The 22,940-nt window shown below is 37.7% G+C and overlaps 1 protein-coding gene across 2 annotated transcripts in view; it reads right to left on the bottom strand.

The window, feature by feature from the left end:
• The window catches only part of LOC100882999 (telomerase-binding protein EST1A), a 184,160-nt gene that overhangs the window by 54,669 nt on the left and 106,551 nt on the right, over nucleotides 1–22,940 (bottom strand). For both annotated transcript variants that reach the window (XM_003703923.3, XM_076530467.1), the window contains 4 exons: nucleotides 15,349–15,461; nucleotides 4,435–4,538; nucleotides 3,395–3,568; nucleotides 1,008–1,211 (listed from right to left, as the gene is read on the bottom strand). In XM_003703923.3, coding sequence (XP_003703971.2) covers nucleotides 1,008–1,211; nucleotides 3,395–3,568; nucleotides 4,435–4,538; nucleotides 15,349–15,461 — 595 coding nt within the window. The remainder of the gene's footprint in view (nucleotides 1–1,007; nucleotides 1,212–3,394; nucleotides 3,569–4,434; nucleotides 4,539–15,348; nucleotides 15,462–22,940) is intronic.

The raw sequence follows: 22,940 nt of genomic DNA, 5'->3' as shown, positions 1-22,940 counted from the left end.
TATAAATAGAGCCGTCAGGTCGATATTATCGCGAGACTCGATTCTCGGCTCGAGATACGGGCTGCTCGTTTCCTTCGGGATCCTCTTTTCGCCCCGTATCTTCATCCGGGGCCGACAAAGCGGTCGGCGAAACACGTTTCGCGTCCCCTAAGTCGAACTAAATCAAGAGATTACCGGGACACGTTGCTACTTTCGCTCGTTTCGTGTCTTCTCCTTTCGCTTGTACCTTCGGTTTCTTTCTCGTCCTTTTATATCGGACTTCTACCGTCGGTGGAGAACGTGGCACGTCGTTTTTATTTACGACATCGGTGCTCCTCCTTTTTGCATATTTATTATCGAACCGGGGCCGGATTTTGTGCTTACTATGTGGCCCTTCTTTCGATCGCTAGGGATATTTTTTCGCAAATGAGGGGATAAAGAATATACCAGTATCTGATACTTTAGAGAAGTTTGCTTTTGTACTGGGACATTTTTTGCTATTTGACTATGTGGGAGCCTTTCGGACTTCCGGATTTTGGGACTCGTGATGTTTAGGACTTTAAGCAAGGTTTTTGGACCTTTTGGGGACTTTGGGAGTAATCTTATGATTTTAGGACCTGTTTTGGAATTTTGCAAGGTCCTAACCCCTCAAGTTTCAAATTACCCAAAATCCCAAACTTCCAAGGACCCCAATCTCCTAAAGTTCCCAACTGAAGTTCCCAACCAGCCTGAAACCTGTCTGATTCTCACAGCTACATAAAAAACCCGTAATAAAAGGATAATCCGTCCGTAAAGTTCCCACGAGAATATTCTCCTAAACCGACCAGAAAATTGAGCAGGAACGAATTGAAAATCAATGATCCTCTGTTTCTATCCCGTTACACGTATCCCCGAAAAAAAATATCAATATAACGACGTAGCAAGTGGTGATCAATCGGGCTCGTGGTATCGATCGAGCTGATCGATAGATCATCTATCTAGGTGTTTAACGAGCAAGCAGCCGCAGCCTGAAGGTGTTAGGTACTCACCTGTACTCGTTGCCGATGACGATCCTGTTTCCGTTGCCGCCTCTCCAGCTCCTCTTTCCTCTCGATCAGCGACCTTATCTCGACCGCGGCCACGGGTGCCGTATTATCGTCAGGTACGTCTGTACACGAGGGTAATCTCCTCAGGGTGGATGCCGGCTCGTCCTCACCCTCGCTGTAACTCTCTACCAGAAGCTCCGAGTCGCTCTGAAAGTGAATTAAGCTCGCTTCAATCTATTATGCATGGGGAGATGTGAAATGGGGACTACGGGTTCAATTTTCTAAAAAGCTACGCAGCTTTCATACTACTTAACTGTGTGGGGGGGTTTTTGAAGAATGGGGAGCGTGAGTTGCTGTATTAACCCTAACAAGTTTGGGGGCTGCAAGTTTAGGAGGTTGAAAATTTGCGGAATTGAAAGTTTGTGAATGTAGGAATTTAGGGGGTTGAAAATTTGGGGATTTGAAAGTTTGAGGAGCTGCAAGTTTGGGGGGTTGCAAGTTTGGGGGGTTGCAAGTTTAGGAGGTTGAAAATTTGTGGAATTGAAAGTTTGTGAATGTAGGAATTTAGGGGGTTGAAAATTTGGGGATTTGAAAATTTGAGGATTTGAAAATTTGGGGATTTGAAAGTTTGGAGATTTGAAAGTTTGGGAATTTGAAAGTTTGGGAATTTGAAAATTTGGGGATTTGAAAGTTTGGGAATTTGAAAGTTTGGGGATTTGAAAGTTTGGGGATTTGAAAGTTTGGGGATTTGAAAATTTGGGGATTTGATAATTTGGGGATTTGAAAGTTTGGGAATTTGAAAGTTTGGGGATTTGAAAATTTGGAGATTTGAAAATTTGGGGATTTGAAAATTTGGAGATTTGATAATTTGGGGATTTGAAAATTTGGGGATTTGAAAATTTGGGGATTTGAAAGTTTGGGAATTTGAAAGTTTGGGGATTTGAAAATTTGGGGATTTGATAATTTGGGAATTTGAAAATTTGGGGATTTGAAAATTTGGGGATTTGAAAGTTTGGGAATTTGAAAGTTTGGGAATTTGAAAGTTTGGGAATTTGAAAGTTTGGGAATTTGAAAGTTTGGGAATTTGAAAGTTTGGGAATTTGAAAGTTTGGGGATTTGAAAGTTTGTGAATGTAAAAATTTGTGCAGTTGAAAATTGGGGGATTTGAAAGTTTGTGAATGTAGAAGTTTGGGGAGTTGAAAATTAGGGGATTTGAAAATTACAAGATGAAACAATCGACAACTTGAGGAATGCACTATTTACAACTTAGCAAAATTTTCAGGTACAGAAATTGTAAAATCCTCAAATATAGAAGCTTGGAGATTTACAGTATACTGGTTTAGAAACTTAGAGATATGCAAGTTTACAAACTTGGATATTTACTAGTTTAGATACTTGAAGATTTACAGGTACATGATTAGAACCTTGGAGATATGCAAGTTTACAAACTTGGATATTTACAAGTTTAGATACTTGAAGATTTACAAGCTAGCTATTTAGAATCTTGTCTATTCAAGTATAGAAACTTGAATATTCACAAATTTAGATACTTCAAAATTTACAGTGTACCTATTTAGAACCTTGCCAATCAAGTACAGAAGCTTGAAGATCCACAAATTCAAAAATCTGAAGATTCACATACACTACCGACGATAAGTATCCGGACACTTGGTTTCGTTACATAAAACATAGCTGAACTTTGTATGAAAGGTATTTAGGGTTATCATATCATTTGTAATAATTATTATTATCTTTTTTGAGGTGTCATAACGTAATAGAATTAATTTTTAAGTACAAATTATACAATGAAAGTGTGAAAGTAAAATTCATGTCCAGAAGTATAAAGTCCAAATTTGTGAATCTAATGAAACGCTTTCGATTCTAAAAAAAATTTTAATTTCTACTGTGTTTCATTTCTATGGTGCAGAACGTATTCAGAGGGTTCTTCGATATGTTTCAAGTGTTTGTAAACTGTTGGTAGATGTTTAGGTTCCCTCAATGGAGATAAGAATGGAGGTAACGCTACGCACTCGACAGTTTCGGTTTAGTTCATCTGTAGCTTCTTTTCCATCGAGATACGAGTTCCAAACGAGAATTATCAATCGAAAAACGTTCCAGTATTCTGACCTTCGCAGAAAAAAAATCGATTTTAGTTACTGTTGCAGATACTTGAATAACTTTCATGCAACGCGAATGCATATTTCGCTTGTGTCCGGATACTTATGGACGGTAGTGTACATGAAACTTGCAAGCTCCCACCTTTAAAAATGTAAAAATCTACGCTTATAAAAATCTAAAAATCCAGATATTTCCTAACCTAACCTAACAGTATAAATACTAAAAAATTAGTGAAAGCAGAGATTAGATAAATTGTGGAAAGAATGAATTACCTGTTCAGGGGGTGAACTCGGGGTACTAGTGCTGGATGCTTCGACCACAGAAACGTATTCGCTGACACCGGTCTCGCTTTTCTGCAACTTCAACACCGGCGTTTCGAGGCCACACAGAAACACTTGGCCGAAGAACAGAATCTTGTTTATCCTGAGGCATACTTGAGCAACTTCCTGGAACACAACACGAGCATCGACTCAGTACGTACAATCCTGGCAGCGAATGAAACGCTGGTTTCTTTGAAAAAGCTTTTAACAGGACTCGGTGTAAATTCTGGACTTCAAACTTCTAATTAACCTTTTCAATTTTTTAAATACCATGCATTCTCGATGAGAGTTATACGAATATTTAATATTTTGCAACTAGTAAATTGCATAGTTTGATGCTTTGATTTTAAGTTCGTTGAAAGACATGTGTTGCAGTGAAATTGGACACGTATGGTCAGACATGGTGACAGAATTAGAGATATTAATTTGCAATTTTTTCTTGAATTTTTATTTACTATATCATTATGTATATTATTGTCAAGATAATACTATTCGCATGTTCTATGAAAGTTGCAATGATTATATTTATTGTCCAAATTTATTTTTAAAATTAAGGATGCAAAAATTGAAAGTCATTAGTGAAGTCGTCACATGTTCTATGAAAGTTGCAATGATTATATTTATTGTCCAAATTTATTTTTAAAATTAAGGATGCAAAAATTGAAAGACGCTAGTGAAGTCGTCACATTATGTACTCAACAAGAAAAATGTCCTCTTCATTAATTTCTATGCACCTAAATAATTAGTGTGCCATAACAATGTATCATAATGAATCATGTCAATGTACCTTGAGAATGAAATTCAAAAACTGACCAAAAATCCCATGGTTCACCGCAAGAACCAGCTATTAAACTATCAACAACAACGACAATTTGTTACAATTCCACTATTATCAATTACCTTAAAAAAACTTTGCAATTACCTTAAAAAAATACCTCCTAAAATAACAATAACAAGTAACAGTAATAATAACAGTTATTAAAAATAATTACCATGTCCTCATTCTTCTCAGCATAGCAAGGATCCTGAGGATTGGACATCAGAGGCGTGAATCCTGCCAGGGTCACATCCTCCGGCAATTTAACCAATTCGAGCTCTGGAACAAACATGCAAAACGAGGACTCTTGAGCAAATCGCAAATTTACCATTAACGCATGACAACTGAAATACTAATGCTCGTTAAGTATAAACGTTCCTTGTTTAAGAAAGAAAAATAAATCCATCGAACATCGGCTTGCCAGAGATTCTACGAACGCACGCGGAAGATGTAGCCGGTGTTCGAAGTTCATGAAGATACCGCTTTTCTAACTTCGCAATGTACACGATCGAACCATCAACGTGCAGCTTGGATAAACACTCGCTGCATTTTTACAATTAGACAAACAAGACTTTCAAATGAAGTCGAGTACACTCGAGAAGTCGACTCGCGATGAAGACATTTTTTTTAATTGAGGTTCTAAGATGAATCAGTTGATGCTGTCTCTTCTTTCTTAATCAAAATTTCAATGACACTTTGAGTCGTAAACCTTCACATTTTGTGATATTCCTAAATTTTTGTGTGGATAAATTGTCTGAGGGGCAGGTTAATAAATATTCGATATCGAGATAAGATAATATTTTAAAAATTGTCAATATTATTTCATTTGTCTGGCACAGAGTCTGAAGTGTACTTAAACTGCAGAAACGGGAGTGAAAAAAATTTGGGGATGTAGAGATTTGAGAATGTGGAGATTGGGGAATGTGGGAATTGGGAATGTTGGAAGTGCTGAATGTTGGAATTGGGGAATATTGGAATGGCGGGAAGGTGGGAATTGAGGAATGTTGGAATTGGAGAATGTTGGAATTGCTGAATGTTGAAACTTCTGAATGTTGAAACTGGAGAATGTTGTAATCGGACAATGTTGGAATTGAACAATGTTCGAATTGGAGAATGTTGGAATTGGGGAATGTTGAAATGGAGGAAGGTGGAAATTGAGGAATGTGGGAATTGGAAAATGTTGGAATTGGAGAATGTTGGAACTGGAGAATGTTGGAACTGGAGAATGTTGGAACTGGAGAATGTTGTAATTGGACAATGTTGGAATTGAACAATGTTCGAATTGAAGAATGCTGGAATTGGGAAATGTTGGAATTGGGAAATGTGGGAATTGGAAAATGTGGGAATTGGGAATATGGGAACTGGAGAATGTTGGAACTGGAGAATGTTGTAATTGGACAATATTGGAATTGAACAATGTTCGAATTGAAGAATGTTGGAATTGGGAAATGTGGGAATTGCAAAATGTGGGAATTAAAAAATGTGGGTATTGGGATATGTGGAAATTGGGAATATGGGAATTGGGGAATGTGGGAATTGGAAAAGATGGGAATTGAGGAATGTGGGAATTAGAGAATGTTGGAATTGGAGAATATTGGAATTGGGAAATGTTGGAATTGGAGAATGTTGGAATTGGGAAATGTTGGAATTGCTGAATGTTGGAATTGCTGAATGTTGAAACTGCTGAATGTTGGAATTGGAAAATGTGGAAATTGGGGAATGTGGAAGTTGGGAAATATGGAAATTGGGGAATGTGGGAATTAGCGAATATTGAAATTGAGGAATTTCTAAATTCGGAAATATTGGTCCTCATATTAAACGATCTGAAAAGGGTTTGAAAGGAGCAACTTTCACAAAGTACCAAAATCACACAACCAAAAATAAAGATCGTTCAAAAAATTTCCTCACACTCAAACCATCACCCAAACTAATTTTCCTTGAAAACGTAACTAATTTTCCTTTCTATCGAAAGTGATAATCCCACAAAAGTGGATGAAGAGTCAACTTACAATTAAATGTACACAATAAATACAAATATATTTATAATTATGTACCCAAACGTGACTGCATAATTTATAAGTGTAAATAACAGTTAGAAGCGATGAAAATTGTCCGTCGTACCGTTAACCATTATCAGCGATGCAAATTACGCTCGGTCACGTCTAAAGCTTGAAATTATAAAATGCGGCAGAATTTTTGATCGGCGAAGAAAAGAAAGAAGTATTTCTGTAATTTAATGGTGTAGTCGTCATTAATATTCTGCGAGTGCACCTTCTTGAGTCGCTTTACACGGTCAGGCCGCATTTATCGCGAATATTACACGAAGTTCAGGGTCAGCGTGGCCTGGAACTCGCGTGGAACATGAGGAGGATCAGCGTGGCAGTCGGTGCAATCGATCATCCTGAGGACTTGGCGCGAGGTAGATTAAGCCTGGGTTCGTTCCAGCCACGGGAAAGAAATATAGAAACCTAATCGTGCTCTCTATTTCGCGTGCACGCTGTTTAATACGAATTCCAAATCGATGTCGTGGCATACGGGATCACGCGAGGCTGCTATCGCTCGTGGCGCTAGAGCGACGATGTACGCGTGATTCCGCTCCATTTGCCTCGATACGCCACCACGGTTTCTTCAAAAGATCGTGTTTCTTTCTATCCGCGTGCGTGTGTTCCCCTATTTTTAACCCTTTAACTCTAGAAACGGCTATAGGCTCTCTTTATAGCTTTCTTCGAAACGATTGCGCAAATGATACGTTACGCTGAGGTATTTTAGAGTCACAGATAGAGCGCAGATTTTTCAACACGCTACGGTAATTTTAGTTTTAATGTACTTGTTCCGGCATCACAACGGGATCTTGGTACAACTTGGGATCTTTAGAATGGAGACCTTGGAATTTTTTTGGAATTGTGGTTTTGTGGGATTACGGTTTTGGAGATTTGTTTTTTGGGATTGTAGAGGTATAGGGTTTTGGAAGTGTAGGATGGTGGGTAGAGCAGTTGAGATCGTAGGATTTGGGGAGAGTGAAAATGTGTGATTTAAGAATGTGAAATTTGAGAATGTAGATGTTGGAGGGAATGGTAGTTTTATAATGAGGAGTACATGGAACGTGAAGATAGGGAATGTGGAATTTAGGAATGTGAAATTCGGAAATGGAGAATATGCGGATTTTGGAATGCGAACATAGGGAATATGGGATTTGGGAATGTCGGAGCCGAGAATGTGAAATATGGGAATGCAGGATTCGGGAACGTTGAATTCGAGAATGTGGAATACTGGGAATGAATTGTGGAGAAGGTGGAATTCGAGAATGTGGAATACGAGGAATGTGAAATTCAGAAATTCGAGATTCAGGAATGTGGAATGTGAGGAATGTCAAATGCAAGGAATGTACAATTCGGGAATGTGGAATATGGGAAATGAGGAATGCGAGGAATGTGGAATTTTGGGAACCTGGGACTCTGGAAAGTGGATTTCGGGAACGTGGAGTTTTGGGAGTGTAGAATGTGGGGAATGTTGAATTCAGGAATGTCGGAATAGGGAATGTGGAATTTTGGATCTATGGAATGCGGGGAATGTGGAATTTTGGGAAGATGGAATTCGGAAATGTGAGATTTTGGGAAAGTGGAATTCAGGAATGGGGAATTTTGAAAAGGTGGAATTCGGGAATATGGAATTTTGGTAAGGTGGAATTCGGGAAGGTGGAATTCGGGAATGTGGGATTCGGCAATGTGGAATTTCGGGAAGGTGGGATTCGGCAAAGTGGAATTTCGGGAAGGTGGAATTCGGGAATGTGGGATTCGAGAATATGGGATTCCGGAATGTGGGATTCGGGAATGTGGGATTCGGGAATGTGGGATTCGGGAATGTGGGATTCGGGAATGTGGGATTCGGGAATGTGGGATTCGGGAATGTGGGATTCGGGAATGTGGTATTCGGAAATGTGGGATTCGAGAATGTGAAATGTGAGGAATATGGAATTTTGAGAAGATGAAATTCGGGAATGAGGAATATGGGGAATGTGAAATTTTGGAAAAGTGAAATGTGGAGAATGTGGAATTTTGGAAAAATGGAATGTGGGGAATGCGTAATATGGAAATGTGCACTTCGATCTTGCACAAAATTGCTATTAAAGAATCTCTATTTACATCTTTCAAAAATCTTAATAACTCAATCATCATTCTTTTCTAAAACATCAACAACAAGTAATATCATAAAAAAAAAATCCCTGAATCAAAGTATCAGAAGACAAGTCCCCATACACGTACAGTAGGAAAGAAGCCCGTGAAAAAATGGCGAAACATCGAAAGGCTGTGCAGCGTGCACACGCGAGAATACAAGCAGCGATACGATTCGAAAAAGGAACTGAGACAGTAACGGTACATCCAGTAACGTGTGCCGTAATGCCAATTTGTTGGCTTGGACGTTTCTTCTTGCGTTCTCCTACCCTTCTCCTATCTTCTCTCTCGACTCTCCGTGAGCCCTGTCTTTTTCTCCTCGATTTAGCCGCGCGTTACACCCGAGGCACAATGGATAAATTCGACAAAAGGTACAAAGAGAAAAACGACGATATAGCCGGGCCAACCCGTTTGCCGAACGTGCTTATGCTCCCTGAGTATGAAACGTTATTGTGAAGTTCCTCGGACGTGTTTCTTCCTTCGTGCTTCTTTTATTCGGACGGCCCTTCTTTCTGAACGCGTTGCCCTCAGAAATGATCGACGATACGGGAATGCTTTCGGGCAACACGGAGATTGATGTAATATGTCGTTAACAATTTCATTTGTAATTCTTTTTCACTACGGTCGCGGTACCCTTTTTGCGCTCGCGCGAAAACGAGTTTCGATTTGCTGCGTGAGGTACTTGATGCGAATCGGGATCGCGGGTTTTCATTTTAAAAATGACAATCTGAAAATGAGTCTTTAAAAATGACTATTTGAAAATGAATCTTTAAAAATGACAATTTCAAAATGAGTCTTTAAAAATGACTCTTTAAAAATGAGTCTATAAAAATGACAATTTCAAAATGACTCATAAAAAATGACAATTTGTAAATGACTCTTTAAAAATGACAATTTCAAAATGAGTCATTAAAAATGACAACTTGAAAGTGACTCTTTAAAAATGACTATTTGAAAATGAGTCTTTAAAAATGACAATTTGAAAATGACTTTATAAAAATGATAATTTAAAAATGAATTTTTAGAAATGACTCTTTAAAAATGACTTTTTAAAAATGACAATTTAAAAATGATTTTTTAAAAATGACAACTTGAAAATGACTTTTGAAAAATCTGACAATTTGAAAGATTATAAACGTAAAAACATGGAAAGTAAAAAATCTTAAAACTTTGCAAGCTTAAGAATACAGCAAACACAAAAAATTTGAAGTTTGTCAATTTAAAATTCTAGAAATCTAAAAATATAAAATCTAACAACCTAAAAATCTAAAAATCAAAGAACTTAAAAATCTAACATCCCAAAAATCTAAAAACCTAACAACCTAAAAACTTAAAAATCTAAAAGTCAAAGAACCCAAAAATCTAAAAATCTAAAAATCCAACAACCTAAAAATCTAAAAACCCAAAACGCTAAAAATCTAAAAATCTAAAAATCTAAAAATCTAAAAATCTAAAAATCTAAAAATCTAAAAATCTAAAAATCTAAAAATCTAAAAATCTAAAAATCTAAAAATCTAAAAATCTAAAAATCTAAAAATCTAACAACCTAACAACCTAACAACCTAAAAATCTAAAAACCTGAAAACCCAAAACCCTAAAAATCCCCAAACCAGAAACTTCTAAATACCAAACATCCCCTCCAAAAAACCCCAATTACAAATTACAGATCGCAGCCTTAACCTTACTACCACATTTCTTTCCTAATTAACAACGTCCAACCTGCTAACAACCTCCAACATAAAACACAATATCGAACTTAGCATTGAATCTACCTTAACGGATCCGACCACCAGTAAAGAGCGTTCTAGTTTCGTGATGCGTCCTTGAGTCGTGTTATACTTACTTTTCAGACAGGTTTACACCCGATAACAGTACATAATTCATAGATTGTATCGTAGCCGAAGTTATCAACGGCTCTTGTGCCGTTGTTAATTCATTAAGTCACGTTCTCGTTTTGTCCGCAAGAGAAAAAAGGAAGAAAAAAGTAAAAGGTGTTTTGTACCAGAAGCCATGGCCGGCGTTTTGTCTTTCGTCAAACTGTTTTTCTATTAGCTAACGGTCGAATACGATTATCTAACACCGTTCAATGCCTGCTTATTCTTCTCTTGTTTCACTATTTTTTGTCCCTAGAACCGATCGAACGCGTGGGTGTAATGCTTTTACAGTTAGAAATTTTTTACTCGATATTCTAAGAAGGATATAAACCGTTGAATCTTGCGTGTTCGAAGCTGGTCAATTCGGTATATCAATTCGGTATATTTAGTACGGGGATAATGTTTATATCGCGTTATTAACTGTAGTAATTATACGGTGATTAATTCTGATTGAAACGTGAAGGCGTTTCGTAATTAGGAATCGTGATTTGGCAGATATTGAGTTGGCTATTTTATGTATTTATTAGGCAATTTTGGACGGGTTGGGATTTTAGAAATTTTGGACGTGAGATTTTGGACATTTGAGAATTTCAGAATGTAGAAATTTGGGAATACGGGAATCGGGGAATGTAGGAATCGGGGAATGTAGGAATTGGGGAATGTAGGAATTGGGGAATGTGGGAATTGGGGAATGTGAGAATTTGGAAATTTGGGGATTTGAGAGCTTGAAAATTTGAGGATTAGAGAATCTGGGGTGCGAAAAATTTGGGAGCTTGGAAATTGGGGGATTTGAGAATTAGGCGATGTGGGAATTGGGGAATGTGGGAATTGGGGAATGTAGGAATTGGGGATTGTGGAATTGGAGAATATGAGAATTTGGGGACGTAGAAATGGGGGAATGTGGGAATTGGAGAATGTTGGAATTGGGGAATGTGGGAATTGGGGAATGTTGGAATTGGGGAATGTGGGAATTGGGGAATGTGGGAATTGAGGAATGTGGAATTGGGGAATGTGGGAATTGGTAAATGTGGAATTGGGGAATGTGGAAATTGGCAAGTGTGAAATTAGTGAATGTGGAATTGGTAAATGTGGAAATTGGTGAATGTGGAATTGGTAAATGTGGAATTAGGAAATGTGGAAATTGGTAAATGTGGAAATTGGTAAATGTGGAAATTGGTGAATGTGGAACTGGGGAATGTAGAAATTGGAGAATGTTGGAATTGGAAAATGTAGGAATTGCGGAATATGTAAACCTCGAAATTTAACCACCCAACCCCAACTCCCTCACCATCTCACCATCCCAAAAAATTCCGCCCAACCTCCAAAACCCAACAATATCCACAAATCCGCCCGATTCCCTATCTCGTCGCCGCAATCAAAGCCGGCATTTCAGTACTCGTAGGGGGTCCTCATTAACGTGCGCATAAACGATCCGATAAAAAAGATACAACCTCGTATAAAAAGCTACCGGTCCTCTAAAAGTGAACATTGTGTTTTGTGTATTCATAAGATGCACGCAGTCAGAGAAACAGAAAGATGGTTTTAAAAAAAAAGAAGATGGAGGTCCCAGAGGCACACGGTAGCAGGACGGCGTGGCCCCCATGGTATATGGCGAAACACCATTGGCTGGCAACTTGTAAACGGCCAGAGGAGAGTGTATATGGCACTGCAGTGGTCACATCGAACGGATTCACCGTTACGTAACCGGCGGCTATCCACGGGTCAACAGACGGCCAGAGGCCTCGTAGCCGTTCGAGGAACTTCAGTTTTTCGATTAAACGACTGGTCCAGCCTTCGAGTGCCAAGGGAATTCGAATTATCGTAGGGAATCGTCGCCACACTGTTTTCAATTACCTTGCTAATGGTTTAACCCCCTGACGTATGATTGGTTTGTCAGGTGCGTCAGAAGTAACTAACTGCAATAGTATTAAAATCATTTTAAAAAATCATCAGAAAAATGTGGCTCTGTATGTGACTGCAGATGTGTAGGGATGATTAAGGTTAACTATCAGACTGGTTTAAATGTTTTCGATTATTAAGTCGTTTGTGATGGTACAAAATTGTAACTGTGGTAGTACTTTCCTTAGAATAAAACACCTACTGCAGCACACTGAACGATACACTTACTCTAGTACTCTAACATGAGTTACACTGACTGATAGACTATGAAGATGTTGACAAACGTGTTGCTAGAGGATGATGAAGTTAACTGACTCTGTATGTGGTTGCAGATGCGTAGGGAAAATGAGGTTAAGGATCAGGCTGGTTTGAATGTATTTAATTATTAGGATGTTTATGATGGAATAAAATTGTAACAGTCCTAATACCTTCCTTAGAATAATACACCTACTGCAGCACACTCAACGATACACTTACTCTAGTACTCTAACATGAGTTAGACTGGCTGGTAGACTCTGTCAATGTGAACAGATGCTTTGATAAAGGATGATGAGGTTAACTGACTCTGTATGTGGCTGCAGATGTGGAATGTGGGATTTCGGGAAGGTGGAATTCGGGAATGTGGGATTCGGGAATGTGGAATTTCGGGAAGGTGGGATTCGGAATTGTGGAATTTCGGGAAGGTGGGATTCGGAATTGTGGAATTTCGGGAAGGTGGGATTCGGAATTGTGGAATTTCGGGAAGGTGGAATTCGGGAATGTGGAATTTCGGGAAGGTGGGATTCGGGAATGTGGAATTTCGGGAAGGTGGGATTCGGGAATGTGGAATTTCGGGAAGGTGGAATTCGGTAAAGTGGGATTCGGGAATGTGGAATTTCGGGAAGATGGAATTCGGTAAAGTGGGATTCGGGAATGTGGAATTTCGGGAAGGTGGGATTCGGGAATGTGGAATTTCGGGAAGGTGGAATTCGGGAATGTGGAATTTCGGGAAGGTGAAATTCGGGAATGTGGAATTTCGGGAAGGTGGAATTCGGTAAACTGGGATTCGGCAATGTGGAATTCAAGAAGGTAGAATTCGGGAATGTGGAATTTCGGGAAGGTGGAATTCGGGAATGTGGAATTTCAGGGATGATGAGGCTAACTATCAGTTTTATTCAAATGTACCATGATGGATGTGAATTATGTTTGTAATTATAACTGCAATTCTATTAGTAATTTATTTACTTGAAAATAAATTAGTTAATGATGTATATCGAAATAGTTAATAATGAACCTGTGGACTCTAACAAAAATTCATGACATAAAAGTACCGCAAAATGACGCATATGCTATATCAAATTAAACTTTGAAGTGCCACAAAAATAACTGTATAAAAATTCGATCGATATTCATAACAAAAAGTACCTGATTTCTCCTTATTTTAACAACCGTACCAACAAACTTGCAGGTATATCTTTGATCCCTAAATACTTGAAAAAATAAAATAAAAAACAAAAACATCGTTGCAAAATTATTATAAGAAAGTATTATCAAATATTATTATATTAAAGAATGAAGTGAAATACTAAACACAAGTACATTTCACTAAACTTAACTTAACAAATTGATCTGCCACAAGTACAATTTAACGATACTATACCGTCGAAGTACGTTTCTGTCATCCGATATGCAACAATGTAGTAATTCTACTTTAAGTCTCGACTTAAGAGACTATTTCTAAGGAATGACGTTTCAAAGACGTCCAATGGATTAGATAGATAGCGAACAGTGTTTGAATTACTAATCGACTCATTCATCGATGGATCTCATTGTGATCGCATAAAAGGACTTCGCATGCTGTCGCTCGTAGCTGACTGAATATGTGTACTAATGATGATCGATCGTGGTGATCGCGGCTGTCTGAACAGCAAGAACATGTTTCCGGCTTGAAATCTTATAACCTGTAATTCTACGATTATAGTTTTTCAATTGCAATTAGTACTTTTGGCTGAAAACTTGGGCTCCTTTAACAAGGGACGTATTTTCATATTTTTGGGGTTTCAAGTTAATAAATTTTTATATTTTTCAAATCTTTCATTTGCTTTCGCAATTTTCTCAATTTTTCAAATTTCACAGATTTCTCAATTTTTCAAATATCACAGATTTCTCAATTTTCCAAATTTCACAGATTTCTCAATTTTTCAAATTTCACAGATTTCTCAATTTTCCAAATTTCACAGATTTCTCAATTTTTCAAATATCACAGATTTTTCAATTTTCCAAATTTCACAGATTTCTCAATTTTTCAAATTTCACAGATTTCTCAATTTTTCAAATTTCTCAAGTTTATGTGGAATGCGGAATTTTGGGAATGTGAAATTCGCGAATGAGGGATTCGGAAATGTGGGATTCGAGAATATGGAATTCGGGAATGTGAAATTTCGGGAAGGTGGAATTCGGGAATGTGGGATTTCGAGAAGGTGGAATATCGGGAAGATGGAATTTCGGAAAGGTGGAATTTCGGGAAGGTGGAATTTCGGGAAGGTGGAATTACGGGAAGATGGAATTCGGAAATGTGGGATTCGGGAATGTGGAATTTCGGGAAGGTGGAATTCGGAAATGTGGAATTCGGGAATGTGAAATTCGCGAATGAGGGATTCGGAAATGTGGGATTCGAGAATATGAGATTCGGGAATATGGAATTCCGGGAAGATGGAATTCGGTAAAGTGGGATTCGGCAATGTGGAATTTCGGGAATGTGGAATTTCGGGAAAATGGAATTCGGGAATGTGGAATTTCGGGAAAGTGGAATTCGGGAATATGGAATTTCGGGAAGATGGAATTTCGGGAACGTGGAATTCGAAAAAATGGAATTCGAGAATGTGGAATTTCGAGAAGATGGAATTCGGGAATGTGGAATTTCGGGAAGATGGAATTTCGAGAAGGTGGAATTCGAAAAAATGGAATTCGAGAATGTGAAATTTCGACAATATGGAATTTCGGGAAGGTGGAATTTCGGGAATATAGAATTTCAGAAATGTAGAATTCGGGAATGTGGAATATGGAAAATGTGGAATTTTGGCAAGGCTATTAATTTCGAAACACAATTACTAAAGGTAAAAGAAAGATAAATAATATAATAAAATTAAAAGTATTAAAACTCACCATCTTCTCGACCCTCCGCATCCTTGGCCTGAATCAGTATCGTCCTGGTGTAATTCAATTTTTCCAACAGGTTCACCAAGGTGGCTAATCTGCTCCAGGCGTCTCCGGCGGGGCTGCAACAAAACCATAGTTATTGAGAAAAAAAAGGAACGCGAATCAAATTTCCCTCGTCAGAAGGTGTCGGGCTATCCGGTTGAGATCGCGTAACTGGAAACCGGAAGGATCCAACCGCGAACGGTTCTTCTCTCTCGCAATAAATATTCCGTGAGTGATTCAGTAAGCTGCCAGAACCATGGATGAACGAATTACATGTTTCCTACCGTTCGAACGTCAATGAATAATCGTGCATTGTACGCACATATGTGTGACGCTAATTTGAAGTCCCATAACAATTTTTATATTTAACCATTTTTTTTCGTATTCATTGGAAACAATTTTTGTTATGTTCATTTATTTTTGAAATTTTTTAATTTTGACAATGTTTATATCTATTATGTGTTTTACTGATTGTATCACTTGAGATGTTTGTGTATGTATAATTTTGTACTGACGGGTATATAATTGAATGCGGTGGAAATACAAAGAGAATAGAATACACCAATAAACACATATAATCATACTAGAATGCAGTGGTAAAATAAACTGCTGTGATATAATAAAAAATACTGAAAATATAAAGTAAGACGTAAAAGTATAAGGACAATAAAAGTACGAATACGAGAAATTGAAACTCAATAAAAAATATAAAAATGTAAGTCACAGATGGAGACAAATTCGCAGTCATACATCGGCAGGAATAGATGACCCAATTAAAGCCAGCATTTCGATTAAGGAGTAGAGAGTATGTTCATCGATCTCGAAGATCTCGATGTAATGCATTCGATCGATCTCCATATAATCCTCGTGGATTCTTTCGGTCGATCGCGTTAATTTTCAATAAGCGCCTCCGTGCAAACGTTCGATAAATTAAGGATAATGAGGTACGTCGATGTTCGGAACGGAAACGCGTGTACGTTAGCTAAGCGCAATTAACGAATGACCTTTGATGACGGCCGATCGATTAATCGGCGAGTCTCGCGAGGCGTGCGTCTCCTCTCTCGGTATGTTGCACGCTCGTGCTAGCGCCTAGGTTTCTTTATTCGCCGCCTCCGGGGGCTGTGCGCGATACCATCGAATGATCGATAGCTTGGAAAATGATCCCCCGCGCGCTGCCATTCATCCCGGTTGAAAATAATTAAACGGACGACTTTGGATTTACAGTAACACGGAAGTGTGGCCAATGGATGCGTGCGAGCCTCTCACCGACACCTCGTATATTTAACGATGTCACCGGTATCCACGGTTCGACGGACGCGAGAACCGCCGACTCCTCGATCTGTGCTATTCGTTCGCGTTACGATCGAACTGGCACACTTCGGTACAATACACGCCCCTCTTTCGGTCTTCCTATTCCTAGGGAAATTTCTAATATCGAATTTTACGGTTTTTTGTGATGGAACATATTTTTGTTTGAGGGATGGAGAAGATTGGAAGATTGCAATTTTCGAATTTTTTAATTTTGGGGAATTTGGGAGAATTGGAATTTGAAATCTGGGGAATTTGCAAAGTAGATAATTGCAATTTGAAATCTGGGGAATTTGCAAAGTAGATAATTGCAATTTGAAATCTGGAGAATTTGCAAAGTAGGTCATTGCATTTTAGAGAATTTAAAATATGGGGAATCTGCAATTTGAAATCTAGGGAATTTGAAAGTACATAATTGGAATTTGAAATCTGGGGAATTTGCAAAGTAGGTAATTGTAATTTGAAATCTGGGGAATTTGCGAAATAGGTAATTGCAATTTGGGAAATTTGGAACCTAGACAATTGGAATTTGGTATGTGTGGAATTTAGAATCTAGGGCATTTGGGACTTGGGGAGATGGGATTTGGGGATTTTGGAATCTGGGAAACTTGAAATTTGGGGAATTTGGGGAATTTAGAGAATTTGGAATCTGGGGAATTCAGAATCTGGAGAATTTGGTACTTGAGAAATTTAGAATTTAGGGAATTTGGAATTTGGGGAATTTGGAATGTGGAGAATTTGGTACTTCAGAAATTTGGAATTTGGCAAAATTAGAATCTCGGAAATTTGGAATTTGGGAAATTTGGAATTTGGGGAATTTGGAATTTGGGGAATTTGGAATTTGGGGAATTTGGGGAATTTGGAATTTGGGGAATTTGGAATTTAGGAAATTGGAATTTGGCGAAATTAGAATCTGGGAAATTTGGAATTTGGGAAATTTGGAATTTGGGAAATTTGGAATTTGGGAAATTTGGAATTTGGGAAATTTGGAATTTGGGAAATTTGGAATTTGGGGAATTTGGAATTTGGGAAATTTGGAATTTGGAATTTGGGGAATTTGGCGAAATTGGAATCTGGGAAATTTGGAATTTAGGAAATTTGGAATTTGGGAAATTTGAAATTTAGGAAATTTGGAATTTCCAAAATTTGGAATTTGGAAAATTTGAAATTCCTGAAATAACCAACTTTCAAAATCCCTATGTACCTCTATTACAAAATCCCTAGATCCTCCAATACCTACGTCCCAAATTCCCTAGATTCCCTAAATATCTACGTCAAAAAATCCCTAGGCCCCTAAATTCCCACGTCCCGAATTCCCTAAATTCCCTAAACGCCTATATCCCGAAATCCCTAGATTCCCATATCTCGTCCTCCACCCCAAAATTCCTAAACTCCCCTAAAATCCCCAAATTCCTATATCAGTAAATCTCCAGCGGTAAAATCGAAAAGCGATACAAGCAGCAGGAAAGTGTAACAGTCTAATTCGATAAGGAGCACAAAGTAGCCTCGTCAAAGCGACAAATACGGTGAAAAGAGTGAAAACGGTGACAGTGATTGATCCGGCAATTACACGGTGAGCCAGAGCTCACGAGGAGAAGAACAAAGTTGCTATCCTCGGTGAATGGAGGTAGAAAAAAAGAGAGAAGCGAAACTAGTGGGAGATCAACAAAGTCATGATTCGACGGTAGATTAATTGCAATCCACGTTCTATAAATAACCATAGCCGGGTGAATCGGCTCTGTTGCGAGCATAGCTCGTGGTACAACCACGTCCTTGCCAAGGAAACGTTTCGCTCGCATAATTGTTAATCGCTAACGAGCAACAACAATAATTAACTTATCCAGCCGGCGGATAGGGACCGTTGGTTGGCTGGATGGTTGCGCAAAGAGCTCAGCCTCTCGATCGCGAGCATTCTAGCTGTTACGGGACCAAAGGAGCCTTGAAACTCGTTTTAATGGACGATAGATTGCATCAGTCGAGCCGGCCACGACCGTTTTTCAAACTTTTTTCTCCTTTCTTTTCTCTACCGTTTCGTCTTTTTGCCACGTCTCGTTAGAAAGATCCTGACCATCGATATATTCGGTCGGGCCCGACGAGATCGACAATGAAAATCGGTGGCCGAGCTCGAATATTAAAACGAAAATCAGGCACCTTATACGTGATGAAATTTCGATTTTTAATTTTAATATTACTGGAGAATTGGAAATTATTTATGTAATGGGGGTAGTTTGAGGAAATTTACATTTTGTGAGACAGCAAGACATTTTTGCAGGGTGTATATAGGTAGGGAATTGATCAGTGATGCTGTTTAATTAAATAGGTTAAAATTTCAATTTTATAATATGCAATTCTGGAGAATTAAAAATTGTTGACACGATGAATGTAGTTTGAAGAAATTGAAATTTTGTGAGGCAGCAAGAAATATTTTTTGGATGAATATAGGAACGGTGTTGATCAGTGATGTAGTTTAGTGGAACACACTGAAATTTCAATTTTAAAAATTATATTTTTGGAGAATTAGAAATTATTCATATAATGAAGGTAGTTTGAGGAAATTTAAATTTTGTGAGGCAGCAAGAAATTTTTCAGGGTGAAAATAATTATGAAATTCATCAATGATGCAGTTCAATTAAACACACTGAAATTTCGATTGTATAAATTAGAATTTTTGAAAATTAAAAATTATTATTACAATGAGGGTAGTTTGAAGAAATTGAAATTTTGTGAGACAGCAAGAAATTTCTCAAAATGAAATTAAGTATGTAATTCATCAATGATGCAGTCCAATTAAACACACTGAAATTCCTATTTTATAAACTAGAATTTTTGAAAATTAAAAATTATTATCACAATGAGGGTAGTTTGAAGAAACTGAAATTTTGTGAGACAGCAAGAAATTTCTCAAAATGAAAATAGGTATGAAATTCATCAATGATGCAGTTCGATTAAGCACACTGAAATTCCTATTTTATAAACTATAATTCTTGAAAATTAAAAATTATTATTACAATGAGGGTAGTTTGAGGAAATTGAAATTTTGTGACAACAAGAAATTTTCAAAATGAAATTAAGTATGAAATTCATCAATGATGCAGTCTAATTAAACACACTGAAATTCCTCTTTTATAAACTAGAATTTTTGAAAATTAAAAATTATTATTACAATGAGGGTAGTTTGAAATTGAAATTTTGTGAGACAAGAAATTTTTCAAAATGAAAATAATTACAGAATTAATTAGTGACGCAGTATGATTGAACACACTGACTGCCATGTCATTTGCATTTCATGAATATCATCTAGAAAATTATTTACAGCTTCGATTTATCGCTTTTAATTATCACTGATCAGTTTTGGTTACAACTTTGATTTATCAGTATTGATTATCGAATGATGTATGATTTAATTGAATAGTTGACAGTAAAGCAATATTACAGAAATGAGGTTTGTTGACAATGAAATTACCATGGTTTTTAATAAAATTAACGTGGCGCGATTTTCATAATCGATTAATTAAAATTAACCTGTAGAACAAGCTGATTACCGGCAATTCAGCGGGAATGCGCCTTCGGGATACCTGGGATCCTTAGAATTCCTTGCATTCTTTACACACGGTCTAACAATTTATAAACTCATTAGGTGACGATCGTCGCTGAAATTCCTTACTCGACTTGCAACGAGAATTTCTGATCAAACTAATTCTAATTCATTGCTGGTACCGAAATAAAACTACATGCTAATTCCAACACGATATAGACGTCACTTACATAAAATAAAACTGTATATTAATTCGAATAAAGTTCCGCACTCAAACTGAATCCTGTATTCAAACGAACTCCCATAAATTTCCATAAAGACAAACTCCATACTATGTCTATATCATTAAATAAAACGGTTAATAACTAGTTCCACAAACTACCAAATAAAACTACACTCTAATCCCAATAAATAATAAACCATCGCAAAAAACTATGAATTACTTCCAGAAAATAATAAAACCATACCGACGCAACTAAAGAATAAAACAATATGTCAAACGAAGAATAAAATTTGAATAAAGCCGAGTATAATTAAAGAGGATTGAAAGTAAGAATAAGATGATTTGTTGTCCCCCCATGTTTAATCCAAGCAACATTTAGTCGAGCAATTTTCCGCTAACAAGTTCGCTAACGATTCTCCGGCACGTCTGCTTTGTCAATCACGGAGGAGTATGTATATAAGAAGATAATTACACGTTGATCGGCCTTTTCTCGAACGCATCGATGTGCAACGTGCTTTTATTTCGGCGAGTCACTCCCACGCTCGACGGTCCGTGAACGAAACAGGTTCGCCAGCCGGTGACTTCAACGAGCGGATAAAACGCTTCGCAATTTGCTCCGTTCTTTTCCACGTCGGGCTACGATCGGCCGTCGATTCGCTACTTGTCTCGTATCGATCGAGAAACCAGCTATAAACAGACGCTGATATAACCGTTCGATCGATGTCAGGGCGTAACGTAACTGAAACTGGATGCTGTTTAAAAAAAATCGAGTTACGGCGGTGAAATGAATCTTTAATTAGAAAATGGCTTTCTCTCGGCAAAATTAACAGGTTTAGAAATTTATGGGTTGGTATAGGAAATAGGCGGTGAAATAAAAATAGAAATAGTAAAAAGAAACTTTAATAGTGAATCTAGAAACACGGAGAAGCACGTCTTTTAGGATAACGTTCAGATCGAAGAAGGTCCTTCAGGAAAAATTCGTTACAAGTCAATGGAACTTGGGTCCTACAATTAAAATAAACAATTAAAGAATACAGCTTGACTCGAACCTCCTACGTTAGAGAAAGTTTTATGACTCGATAATTTTTGTAGAAGAAAACACTTAGTTTGTGTTGAATAAATACAACAGTTGGCAATGTGTGAGTGCGAAAATATTGAAATGTACGAAGCAGAAATTTGGGAATGTTGAAACTAGAGAATGAGAGAATGGGGAGATGTAGAAAGATGGAAGTGTAGAGAAGGTGGACATTCCACTTGGGAATGTGGAGATCCAGGAATATGAAATTGAGAAATGTGGAAGGTGCAATGTGGAATGTGGAATGTTGGAAATGTGAAATGTTGGGAATGTGGAATGTGGAGAATGGAGAATGTGGGGTATGTGGAATGTGGGCAATGTGGGAATTGAGAACTGTAGGAATTGGGGAACTGAGAATTGGGAAATGTGGGAATCGGGGAATGTGAGAATTTAGGAATTTGAGGATTTGGGAGCTTGAGAATTTGGGGAGTAGAGAATCTAGTGTGTGAGAAATTTGATAGCTTGGAAATTGGGGGATTTGAGAATTAGGGGATGTGGGAATTGGGGAATGTGGGAATTGGGGGATTTGAGAATTAGGAGATGTGGGAATTGGGGGATGTGGAAATTGGGGAATGTGGGAATTGGGGATTGTGGAATTAGGGAATGTGGAATTGAGGAATGTGGAATTGGGAAATATGGGAATTGGAGAATGTGGGAATTGGCGAGTGTGGAATTGGTGAATGTGGAATTGGTAAATGTGGAAATTGGTGAATGTAGGAATTGGTGAATGTGGAATTGGGAAATGTGAGAATTTGGGGATGTGGGAATTGTGGAATGTGGAATATGAGGAATGTGAAATGTGAGGAATGTGGAATGTAAGGAATGTGGAATGTGAAATGTGGAGAATGTAAAATGTGGAGTTTGAAAATGTTCAATTTGACAATATTAGAACGTAAGAGTATAACCTTTGACAACACCGAATGTGGAACAAGACAATACAGAAAAATGAGAAACAGACACGTGTGTGCAGTAAAAACATTTTTTGCGAATGAAAATGTAGGGTCCACGTAATAGCAACCTTGAAGACACTATTAGCTTTTAGCAAGAGATGACCATAATTCCTTAATTACTTCATGAGTAAGTCGCTTAGCAAGGACTCGTACAGAGTTTGAATTTTGAAATAGAAAGTGACCATGATGACGAATAACACTCTTGGAAAGTAATCGCTGCAACAGAATTATCAACCGTACAAAGATAATGACACGCGACCAAAAAAACAACTAACATATTCAACAAATTGCTGTATCGTAAAAACTCGTTGAATAATTAAAGAACATCGTGAAGACGGCAAATTTTTGTCATTTTTTTCTGCTCGTCGCTGCTATTTATGAAATTAACCTTGTAATTCTGTCGGTGTCCACTTAATTGTTTCCGTGTCTATTCGGGGAATGAACTGTCTTCGGAGATTAGCATAT

This window comes from Megachile rotundata, chromosome 4, assembly GCF_050947335.1.
Source record: "Megachile rotundata isolate GNS110a chromosome 4, iyMegRotu1, whole genome shotgun sequence".
Taxonomy (NCBI): domain Eukaryota; kingdom Metazoa; phylum Arthropoda; class Insecta; order Hymenoptera; family Megachilidae; genus Megachile; species Megachile rotundata.
This window is presented reverse-complemented; position numbering and strand designations above follow the sequence as displayed.